This window comes from Ceratotherium simum, chromosome 7 (assembly GCF_057802395.1).
Source record: "Ceratotherium simum simum isolate JZ-2026a chromosome 7, ASM5780239v1, whole genome shotgun sequence".
Taxonomy (NCBI): domain Eukaryota; kingdom Metazoa; phylum Chordata; class Mammalia; order Perissodactyla; family Rhinocerotidae; genus Ceratotherium; species Ceratotherium simum.
Window position 1 is genome coordinate 46896314 of NC_141906.1, and position 12428 is coordinate 46908741.

Below are 12428 nucleotides of genomic sequence, written 5' to 3' on the forward strand. Positions count from 1 at the left end.
TAGGAATTTCTTGTTTCTCTTTCTCCAGTATCAAAAATGGCTCAACCCAGACCTGTGCCCAGTGAAAATTAAGTAAATTAAGTGTTTCCCAGTATTAAGTCTACTGGGATATCTACTACCTCACATTTACCCTAGATATCTATTAATATTATAAATTATGTTCATCTTTTGCTTGAACAGATCCTATATCCTTTTCCATACAAAGTAAATGGATACTTTACCTTGTAAAATCATTGTATTAGTTTGCTAGGGCTGCCATAATAAAATACTACAAAATGGGTGGCTTGAACAACAGAAATTTATTGTCTCACGGTTCTGGAGGCTAGAAATCTGAAATCAAGGTGTTGGCAGGGTTGGTTCCTCTGAGGGCTAGGAGAAAAGGATCTGTTCCAGGCTTCTCTCCTTGGCTTGTAGATGGCTGCCTCCAAGTTCACAGGGCATTCTCTATGCATGCCTGTCTGTGTCCGAATTTCCCCTTTTTATAAGGACACAAGCCATATTGGATTAGTGGCCCACCCTACACCAGTATGGCGACATCTTAACTAACTACATCTACAATGATCCCATTTCCAAATAAAGTCACATTCTTTGGTATTGAGCGTTATTACTTCAACACATGAATTTAACCCATAATAACCATCATTAATAGTTGCATCAGCTTCAGAAAGAAACATGTTAGTATTTTCATTTCTAAATTTATTCCACTGCTCTTGCTGACTCTTGAGTTTATTTGCATTTTTTATTTATCAGCTATCCATATTGTCAATTATTTGAACTCTCTTCTTTCTGCCAAGGGGCTGTACAGTATGTTTTATACAGCATGTAGTACTAAGTATACTAATTAAGTTCTCAATAAAGATAACTATCACTACCAGTATTTCAAAAACTGAACAATCTGTTATTTAAAGCATACTGCCCGAGGGAAAGGGGGGAGGGAGGAGGGCAAAAGGGATGATTAGGCACATGTGTGTGGTGATGGACTATAATTAGTATTTGCATGGTGAACATGATATAACCTATGCAAAAATAGAAGTATAATGATGTACACCTGAAATTTATACAATGTTATAAACCAATGTGGCCACAATAAAATTTTAAAAATTAATAAAAATAAATAAATAAAGCACACTGCCCAAGAGATCACAGCAGCAATGGAAAGTCAGGAAAAAGGTAAATTTTCTCATAACTTTAAAAAATATGAGCTCTAAATGATAAGTATACTTTTAATGGCATCATAAGAGAATTTATTTTTAATATCTTTTTAGGTAAACCTGAATATCTGGAATTATTAAAATGATCTATAAATACTAGCCCCTTAATTCACAGAATGAAGTTTTTAAAATAGTATTACAATGTGCACTCAAATTCCAAGTAAAAGTTAACTGGGCTTTCAATACTCTTAACAAATTTATATTGTGCAGCAACTGTCTTATTTAATTTTGGTCAACAACATAATGCCTTATGGTTTACACTTTTCCCTAATTCTTTTTTTTTTTTAATTTTATTTATTTATTTATTTTTCCCCCAAAGCCCCAGTAGATAGTTGTATGTCATAGCTGCACATCCTTCTAGTTGTTGTATGTGGGACGCGGCTTCAGCATGGCCGGAGAAGCAGTGCGTCGGTGCGCGCCCGGGATCTGAACCTGGGTCGCCAGCAGCGGAGCATGCTCACTTAACCGCTAAGCCATGGGGCCAGCCCCTTCCCTAATTCTTAAATTCATTATTTCTCAATTTTATGTGGTCTAGGAAACATTAAACATGACTTACTGTGAAAAAATAGCTTTTCACATATATTTCTTTGCTTTAAATACATTTGTCTCATCCCTCACATTTAAAACCTTAACAAAAAGTTAATTATTCCCAGAAGTTTCTCTAACTAACCTTCTCGAAATGAGATTAAAAAGAGTTAATTTTTAAAATTTGAAACGATTTGAGAGAAAAATACTTCTTAACAATGTTAGGAATTTAAAAAGTACATTTTTATATATTGTTTCAATTCTACCATTAAAGCAATGTGACACATTATTAGCCAAATTCTAACTATATCCCTAAATATATTTTTAAAAACTACACTAAAAAAGAAAGAACTGAGCCAACGCTGATGGCTTAGTGGTTCAAGTTCAGCGCACTCTGTTTCAGCAGCCCAAGTTCGGTTCCTGGGCATGGAACCACACCACTCATCTGTCAGCAGCCATGCTGTGGTGGCGGCTCACATAGGAGAACTAGAAGGACCTACAACTAGAAAATACAACTATGTGCTGGGGCTTTGGAGAGGAAGAAAACAAAAGAGAGGAAGATTGGCAACAGATGTTAGCTCAGGGCAAATCTTACCCAGCAAAAAGGAACAAAAAGAAAGAACTAAGACTTCCTCTGCAGTTTTAGTCTACACTATTTAGGTAACATTACATACTAAGAAATATGTATTTGTTACACTAAGTAAACCAAGAGTAGGTGAAACAATCAGGTTTTAGGGCTGATTATATTAGTCTGAATGATACAAAATAGTTCCTGAGTCTAAAGGATAAATTAAAACATACCTAACTACAAATATCTGGGAAAGTAATATACTTATATACCCAAGGAGTTGCATCTTTAAATGGTAATAACCCATTTAAGCCTAGATCTCTGAGGATCCGATTTATTAATAAATAGCGTCAATTAGTCATTTATAACTTTTAGAAGCTCCAGGTAATACTAAACACAAAATGCAAACTTGTATTTTGGTTCCAAAGTTAGGCACACAGTATAGGGAAACGCAACAATATTGTTTTCTTATATTTAACTCTTTAATTTTTAGGAGAGGTATCAGCATTGGCATCAGCCACGAGACCAAGTGGGGCATTCTAGGCTTGAGAATACATGCTTGGTTGATACACTTTAGGGTGGTTTAACGTGGCTGAAACAGAAGGTGCATTTATAGAGTAGAAGATTAAGCTGGAAAGCTTGAAAAGATTTTACAAACTGTGCTAAGGAATTTGAACTTAATCTTATAGGCTGTGAGAAGCCAGAGAAGGACTTAAGGTTTAAATGATCAGATCTGCATTTGAGCAGTACCATCCCAGCAGCAGTGTAAAGGATCAGTTAGAAAAGGTGCAGCACCAGAGTCAGAGACCAATTAGAAAACAGTCCAGGCAAGAGATGGCGAGGGTTTGAACTAAGTCAGTTCAGTTGAAGAGAAAAGAATGGTTACTTAGAGGATAGAAACAACAAGACTCGTTGACTAACTACACGTGGAAGGTAAAGGAGTTGAGGATGCTTCCTAGGTTACTGTCATGGAGAAAAAGGAATGGTGGTGATATCATTGAGAAAGGAAACACAGGGAGGCACTGTCGTGTGGTCAAGAGCCCATGACCACAAATTTAAACGACTAGGTTGAATGCCAATCTACCTGGAGTAGCTCTGGGAATCTAACCTAGTCTCATGACTTCAGTTCAGCCATGGGAAATTATTTCTCTTCCCTTGGTGGCCTTGTTTTCTCTTGCTTCTGGCCTTCTGAATCATACTCTGTTCTCCCATTCCCTCTTCTTTTCTTCCAACTTTATCTAACTATTATATTTCTTACTCATTCTTCAAGGCTCAGTTTAGACACCACCTCTTCCCAGTATCTTCTTTAAACTCAGTCTGGCTTAAGTCTCTCCCCTAAGTATTCCTACAGCACCCTACAATCCCCCTATAATAGTGCTTAACACACTGCACTGTAACGGCCCATTTTACTTGTCTGCATTCTCTACTGAGTGACAGGAATGACGTCTGACTTGTCTAGTAGTGTATCCTCAGCATTTGGAACATAGTAGATGCTCAAGAAATGAAGAAATTCATGAAAGAAAAAGCAGCATGTTAAGGAGGAAATATGAGTTCAATTTTTAAATCATTTACCTTGAGATGGTAGTGAATGAGCAGGTAGGAATGGAGTCTGGAGACGAGAGAATTCTGGGCTAAAGATAAAGATTTGAGAACTACATCAGAATGAAGGTAATAAGTAACTGGAGCCAAAAGGCAGGAGGAGGGCACTCAGAGATTGTATGGAGAAGAACAGAGCTGAAGCCAGAATCCTAGGGATCCACTAACATTTTAAATTCAAGGAAAAAGTTGGCAGAGGTAACTGAAAAGGAATGATTAAAGCCTCCATTAGTTTGGTGCAACAGGCATCTAAAATTGTAAGCAAAAGATTAAAGTTTTCAAATCAGTCTTGTCAGGAAACACAATCCCTTTCCTGTGAGCAGTTTATAGTTCAGGTTCCAGGAAGGCAGCACCCATCACCACTACCATATCCTCCCCTTGGTTATTTCACACTGTCACGTCACTGTTGCCTCTCTTGTCTCATCTCCTACTACTCTTCCCCTTGCTCACTCCTCTGAGTACTCACTCCCTGTCAGAGAAGTATGGGGTAAAGAATTAGTGTCCATTTTCTCTCCTGGAACCTCCTGCGGGATTCGCAGAAAGACGCATATATGCAAGTGGTTAGCCAGATGTTATGGACTGAATGTTTGTGTCCCCCCCAAATTCGTAGGCTATCACCCTACTCCCCAATGTGATAGAATTGGGAGGTGGGGCCTTTGGGAGGTAATTAGGTTTATATAAAGTCATGAGGGTGGAGCCCCATGATGGGATTATTGTCCTTATAAGAAGAGGAAGACTATAGAGCTCTCTTTCTCCTCCATGTGAGGACACAGCAAGGAGATGGCCATCTACAAACCAGGAAGAGGGCTCTCACCAGGAACTAAATCAGCTGGCATTTGATCTCAGACTTCCCTACCTTTAGAACTGTGAGAAATAAATGTTTATTGTTTAAGCCACCTAATTCATGGCATTTCGTTACAGCAGCCCAAGGTGCATAAGCACAACAGATTCCGATGGCTTATCTTTTGATTTGCTAGTGAGGAGGGTGGCAAGGACTAAGATGGCTCTTATGCACATCAGCATTGCAGGTAGAGCACAATACAGGAGCTGGTACAGAGCCACAAGTCCTCTCACAAATTTTACTGGTTTCTGGTCCTTCTTAAGAGCCTCTATTAATGGACTGCCATCACCTGTCACCAGTATCTATGGACAATAGCCCCTCATCACAAAAGGTCTACACCTCCTGATTGAATGGATGCAATAAGAGAGTTTGCAATCTTTTTCAATTCAGTTTCACAAACATTAATGGAGCCCTAGTATGTGTCAGGTACTATCAGATACTGGGAAAAAAGCAATTACTGAAACTAACAAAAATTCTTGCCTTCATGGAGCTCAAATTCTAGTGGAGGAAAGACAACAAATAAGCAAAATAGAGAGTATGCTAGTGTTAAGTGCTAAGGAGAAAAACAGAATTAGGAGGGAGAGCCCATCATTTTAAAGAGGATAGGAATTTTATGGTTTCAGGTCTTACATTCAAGTCTTTAATCCACTTTGAGTTAATTTTTGTGTATGGTATAAGATAGTAGTCTAATTTCATTCTTTTGCATGCGGCTGTTCAATTTTCCCAACACCATTTATTGAAGAGACTGTCCTTTCCCCATTGTATATGCTTGGCTCCTTTGTTGTAAATTACTTGACCATATATGCGTGGGTTTATTTCCGGGCTCTCTATTCTCTTCTATTGATTTACGCATCTGTTCTATGACAATACCGTACTGTTTTAATTACCATAGCTTTGTAATATAGTTTGAAATCAGGGAGTGTGATGCCTCCAGCTTTGTTCTTCCTTCTCAAGATTGCTTTGGCTATTTGGGATCTTTTGTAGTTCCATACAAATTTTAAGATTGTTCTATTTCTGTGAAAAATGTCATTGGAATTTTCATAACAATTGCATGGAATCTGTAGATTGCTTTAGGTAACATGGACATTTTAACAGTGTTAATTCTTCCAATTCATGAGTACAGAATATCTTTCCATCTATTTGTGTCTTCTTCAATTTCTTTCATCAATGTCTTCAAGTTTTCAGTGTACAGGGCTTTCACCTTTTTGGTTAAATTTATTCCTAGGTTTTTATTCTTTTTGATGCAATTGTGAGTGGGACTGTTTTCTTAATTTCTCTTTCTGGTAGTTCATTATTAGTGTATAGAAATGCAATAGATTTTTGTATATTGATTTTGTATCCTGCACTTTACTGAATTTGTCTACTAGTTCTAAAAGTTTTTTGGTGGAGCCTTTAGGGTTTTCTATATATAAAATCATGTTGTTTGCAAATAGTGACAGTTTTACTTCTTCCTTTCCATTTTGGATGCCTTTTATTTCTTTTACTTGCCTAACTGTTCTGGCTAGGACTTCTAATACTATGTTGAATAAAAGTGGGGAGAGTGGGCATCCTTGTCTTGTTCCTGATCTTTCAGGAAAAGCTTTCAGCTCTTCACCGTTGAGTATGATATTAGCTTGGGCTTGTCATACATGGCCTTTATTATGTTGAGGTACATTCCCTCGATAGCCACTTTGTTGCGAGTTTTTATCATAAATGGATAGCCAAAGTAGGCCTCACTGAGAAAGTGGGATTTTAAAGACATGAAGGAAGAGTGAGAGTGAATAATACGGATATCCGGATATCTGGGAGAAGAGCAATCAGGCCGCAGGAATAACAAAGGCAAAGGCCCTGAGGTTGTAGAGAGCCTGGTGTGTTTACAAAGGAGGGAGGCCAGAGTAGCTAGAGAGGAGTGAACAAGGGGGAGAGTGGCAGGAGAGGAGAGGAGACGAGAGAGGTAACAGAGGACAGAAGTATACGGCCTTGTAGACCATGCTGAGTGACATGAAAGCCACTAAAGCAGTTCTGTACAATAGAAATATAATGTGAAGGGCTGGCCTCATGGCGTAGTGGTTAAGTTCAGTGCACCCGGTTTGGCAACCCAGGTGCACGGGTTTGGATCCCAGGCATGAACCTATACCACTCGTCAGCCATGCTGCGGCAGCAACCCACATATAAAATAGAGGAAGACTGGCACAGATGTTAGCTCAGGGCAAATCTTCCTCAGCAAAAAAAAAAAAAAAGAAGAAGAAATATAATGTGAGCCACAAACATAATTTAAAATTTTCTAGTAGCCACATTTAACAAAAAAAAGCAACACGTAAAATTAATTTCAATAACATTTTATTTCACTCAATATATCCAAAATATTATCATTTCAACATTTAATCAATATAAAAATGATTAACATGATATTTTACATTCTGTTTTTCACACTAAGTCTTGGAAATCCAGTGTGTATTTTACACTTTTAATTCAGACAAATATTTCAAATGCACATACGGCTAAAGGCTACTGTACTGGACAGCAGAGCAGTAGAGTTTTGTGCAGAGGAGGGACACGATATGATTCACGTTTTAACCAGGATCCCACTGGGCCTATCTTTTCATGTGTAAAATGAGAGTAATAACTTCTACCTCACAAGCGTTTTGTAATAATGAAATGAGATAATGTATATGAAGCATAGAGCCTAGTCCTTGGCACATAATAAGTAATCAATAAATACTAGTTTTGTTCCTCATCCTACATAATGATTAGAGGCAAATTATGCTGTAAAGGATTTTTAAATGTAAATCTTTGATAAATTAATTTACTACTAATAATTAGTAATTCTGAGCATTTATGAGCTATAAACTGTGCTATAACACTGAGTATGCAAAGACAGGCAAAGTATGCTCTGCCAGCCGGAAGAAAAGAGAGACTAGCGGAGGAGACAAATACTTACAAACCTAACACAGCAGAAGCTTTAACAGTTAAGAACATATGAAATAAAATTGGCACACTCATGCAAAGTAATTAAAAATTACAAAATCCAATTTACATTACACATAAAGTCTATTATTTGCCAATGTCTTGCTGTAACTTTTGGCCAAGTACTGAATTGGGCAGCTCTGAAAAATGCTATGTGATTACTACAGGGAAGAATTAACAATGCCTTATAAAATAAAACACTCTTAAGCAATGGATATCAAACAACCTAGATAGACGTAATTACTTCTATTTACAAATGGAAAAATTATAGATGAATAAGAAACACCAGCTTCATTCAATATTATACACTACACATTATACACCATATGTAATCACTGATGGTGCATACAACTGGAACATTCCTAAATTAGGCAGTGCTTGTATGCTCTCTTATACTGCCCAGACAGTTGCCTCAACCTCAATTTCCTAACCTAAAATCAACAATCAGGAAATTGCTAAATGAACTACAGCACATCCACTTCATAAAGTATTACATTTAATTATGGATTTGAAGTTTAAGTAAAACAGGGAAAAATGTATCATATGCTGAGTGGGAAAAAGTTGAATAATCATACTATGAATGCAACGATGTTTTTAAAAGTTAGGTAAAAATGAAAGAAAGGAAATAAATATATCAAAATGTGAATAAGTTAACAAGAATATAGGTGGACAATGGGATGGGATCCTGAGTACCTTTTTCTGTCATTCTCTGGAAAATGTAAAAAATAAGAAGAAAGTAATAAACTTACATTACTTTAATAACAGCAAAATAAAGGAAATCACTCATATTCTATCAATGGACAAACTAAAAGAAAGTAGAAATCGTTTTTAAAATAACATAATGTTGCCACCTAAATCTATAAAATACTGTGATATAAGATGAGAATAGTGACTATTTTATTCATTTCTGAGGTGGAGACAATATGCATGGCAAGAAACCTTCCAGAGGTCTCCACTGCCTATGAAATAAAGGGCAGACTTGGAGCTATTTAGAGAAAACCTGTATTTTAATGTCTTTACCAGTGATTTTCACATAGACATCCAATTTTTAAAATTCCTTTTTAAATTAAATAATATTTGGTCATTGTAGAAAATCAGAAAATATATAGATAAGCAACATTTTTTAAATTAAAATGACCTTACCACCCAGAAATTACCACTGGTAACATTTCAGAGTATACACAAACACACACTCACTCCCATACGTTCTCATTCAGTCCCATGGCTTTAAATACTATCTATACGGGGATGACTTCCAAATTTATATTTCCAGACCAGACCTCTCACATCCAATTGCCTACCTGACATCTGCACTTTCATGTCTAATAGACATCTCCAACTGAACTCCTGATCTTCACCACCAAGCCTGCTCCTCCTGCGGTTTTATCCATGTGTACTGCTTATCATTGCTGTATAACAATCTACAGCTGCTGTCAGGAGGCCTCAGTTCCATGCAGCGTGGCCCCTTCTTTAAGGCTTGTGTATCGTTACAACATGGCAGCTGGCTTTCCCACAAGTGAGTGATCCACAAAAGAGAGCAAGGCACAATGCCTTTTAGCACCTAGCTTTGAAGTCACACATCACTTCCACCATAATCTATTCTTTAGAAGCAAGTTACTAAATCCAGTCCACAGTCAAAAGGGAAGGAAATTAAGTTTCTCCTCTTGAAGAGAGAAACATCAAAGAACTTGTAGACATATTATAAAACCACCATAACATCTCAGATAATGGCAATTTCATTCTTCTAGATACTCAGGTCCCTGGAGTCATCCTTGTCGCCTCTGTTTCACTCTCACCCCTCATCCAGTCTGCTAGGAAATGATTCTGGTTCTCCATTCAAAATACATTCAGAGTCTAACCACTTCTCTCCACTCGCACTGCTACTACCATACTGCTGTGAAAGACATGCACATCTCTTTGCTGAATTGCTGAAATACTCTTCTGCTTCTAAATTTGCCCCATCCAGTCTATTCTTCACACAGCAGCCAGGGTAATCCTTTTAGGATTTAAGTCAGATCATGTCACTCCTCTGCTGAAACCTTACATTGGCTCTCCATTCTCTCAGAGTAAAAGCCAAAGTCTTTATATGACCCCCAAGACCCTACAGAATTTGGTCTCATCACCACCTTTATCATTCTGCTTCAGCCACCCTGGCCTCCTTGCTATTCCCGACTTAACTCTAACCGTTCCTTCTGCCTGGAACGGTCTTTCCCCAGATAGCCACTAGACTAATTCCCTCACCTCTTCCAAGTCTTTGCTCAAATCTCACTTTTCAATAAGATCCATCCTGACCACTTTATAAAACACTATAAACTGCCCAGCCCCACCCTCGCTCCTGATTTCCCTTACCGTGCTCTTTTTCTCCACAGCACTTTTCACCTAACGCACTATATAATTAACTGATCGTCTTTACTGTTTATCGTCTGCTTCCTCTTACTAAAGCATAAGCTCCATGAGAGCAGGAATCATGGTCTGTTTTGTTCATGCATGTATCTCAAGTGCCTAAAACAGGTCCTGGCACATAGGAGAAGCTCAATGAATATGTGTTGAATTAACGAACAGACATAACTTTCTTAAAAAATTAAAATAATCTGGAATCTTTTTTCAGTTAAAAATGTACATGGTGAACATCTCATATTACTCTTAATGGCCATTCAATATATGACTATATGGCTATATCACAATTTACCTAAACAATTTCCTTTATGGACATTTAGATAGTTATCAGCTTTTCTCTACTATAAATAATGTAATGATATCTCTTCACATAAGTTTCTGTTACATTACTCATTCCCTTGGGAAATGGGAGAAATATTTCTAGAAGTAGAATTGCTGGGTCAAAGGATATGTGCATTTTTAAAGATAAATGTATTATATTACTCTTACCAGCAATGCATGAGAATGCACATTTCCCCACATCCGAAGACGGGTTATTAATGAATTTAAAACAATCAGATAAATCTGAGTTCTGCCCTTAATGAGCTTAAAATTACTGTATCTATAAAATGGGGATAAAAGCACCTACCTCACCCAACTGTTGCGAGGATTAAAGGAGACAATGCATACATAAAGTACTTGGCACACTGCCTGACACAGTAAACATTCAATAAAATGTTAAGTTGATTTCTACCGTTATTATGACTTGGAAGAAATCAATTGCAAAGTGCCCTACACATTATTACAGGAATGACAACCTATTAGTTACTATAATAAAGTATTTCTTTAAAGCTCAATCTCTTTTCTCATCATTTAATCATTCAGCATCAAATTAAAAATATTCCTAAATATAATGCATCTCCTTCCTCTTGTTTTCCTTTTGACAGCTGGAAATCACAATGTTTTACATTCTCTGTCGCGAACAAGAGAAGAGGCCAGAGGAAAGAGGAAAACAAACTCTGCCAAGCGAGCAGCTACAGGTATCCAGTCTGGTCAGCACGGCCTGCTGGCCACTCCTGGGGCATCAGAGGGTAAATGAAGGATTCACCTGGAACTCCGAGTGGGGCTGCCGCGTTTGAAAAGCCCAACAATGACAACTTCCTTAAAGCAACAGTGGAAAAAACCGTGGGAGGCACAGCGCAGGCTCTCGCTTGCCTCTGACCTGTGGACACTGCGCACCCCACCCCCCAACACACACACCCAAACAAACACCCACCCAAACACACACACCCACGCCCATTTTGACGCCCTTTGTCGGCCCTGGCTTTTCGCCTGACGCAGTTCTCTGGTCAGACAACCGGTTCCTGTGCCGGGGCTGGTCCCGAGGCCAGTCACCTCCCAAACCTCCGCTCATCTCGAGAGTCCCGGGGAGGTTGGCTTGGCTGGGTTTTAAATTCAAACCCGTGCCAGACCCACAACCCCAACAGCCTGGACCCTCCCCCCCCAAAACAACCCAATAACAAGAAAACCATCCCACGTCTCTCCCTGTCCATGGACAAGCAACCTGAACCCCGATTCGGCCGGGCCACGCGCGAGGGGCAGGGTCCGCGGCGTTCGGGGAGCCCGCAGCCGCCTCCCGGGCCGGGGCCGAGCGCGGGCCGCGCAGCCCCGCGCCACGTCGGCCCGCGCCCCTACCCGCACGCAGCACCCACCTAGCTCCTCGCGCCCCGCCGCCTCGGCCGCCGGCGCCGCCGTTTCCATCTCTCCGGGGTCTCCAGGACGGCGCCGCCCGGGTGCGCGCTCTCCCGCGGCGGCGTGTCCGGCGTTAAGCCCAGGCCTCCCCAGCCAAGCGGGACCCGCGCCGGGCGCCCGCCTCCTGGCCCCCGCCTCCTGGGCCGGCGAGCCCCACCCGCGCGGCGAGGCGCGTGCGCAGTGAGGCTGCCGGGCCCCGCCGAGGCATTGGGGCGCCGGGGGCCCGCCTGGGGCTCGGGGCGTGGAGGCGGGGCGCTGGCGGTGAGGGGCGCTAGAGGTGGAGGACCTGAGTGAGGGGAGGCCAGGCTGGAGAAGGGCAGGATGACGGGAGAGCAGTGGCGTTTTGGAGATCACTAGAGATGGGCGCTTAGAGCTAGCAGAGACCCAGGCCTATAGCTCCCCGGGGGAGGAAGGGGGATGGAGGGGTATCTACAAAGATAACCACGAACTTAAATTTGAGGAGCCCATCTACTACATCCATAAGGCATCTTAGAGAATGCAAAGTAGGAGGGGATTTGCCTCAACCGTGTTGGAGTTCTGGCTACTCCTTGGTTATGGGTCTCCCACTGCCCCTGTTTAGATATTCAGGATGCACTGAAGTAGAACTTAGTTT

At 40.2% G+C, this 12428-nt stretch overlaps 1 protein-coding gene across 2 annotated transcripts in view; it reads right to left on the minus strand.

Annotated features, from left to right (window-relative positions):
• Nucleotides 1-11883, minus strand: part of SLC36A4 (solute carrier family 36 member 4) — a 55594-nt gene extending 43711 nt beyond the window's left edge. For both annotated transcript variants that reach the window (XM_087433576.1, XM_087433577.1), the window contains exon 1: nucleotides 11776-11883. In XM_087433576.1, the coding sequence (XP_087289702.1) occupies nucleotides 11776-11824 (49 nt within the window). In that variant the 5' untranslated portion in view covers nucleotides 11825-11883. The remainder of the gene's footprint in view (nucleotides 1-11775) is intronic.
• Between the last annotated feature and the right edge of the window lie 545 nt (nucleotides 11884-12428).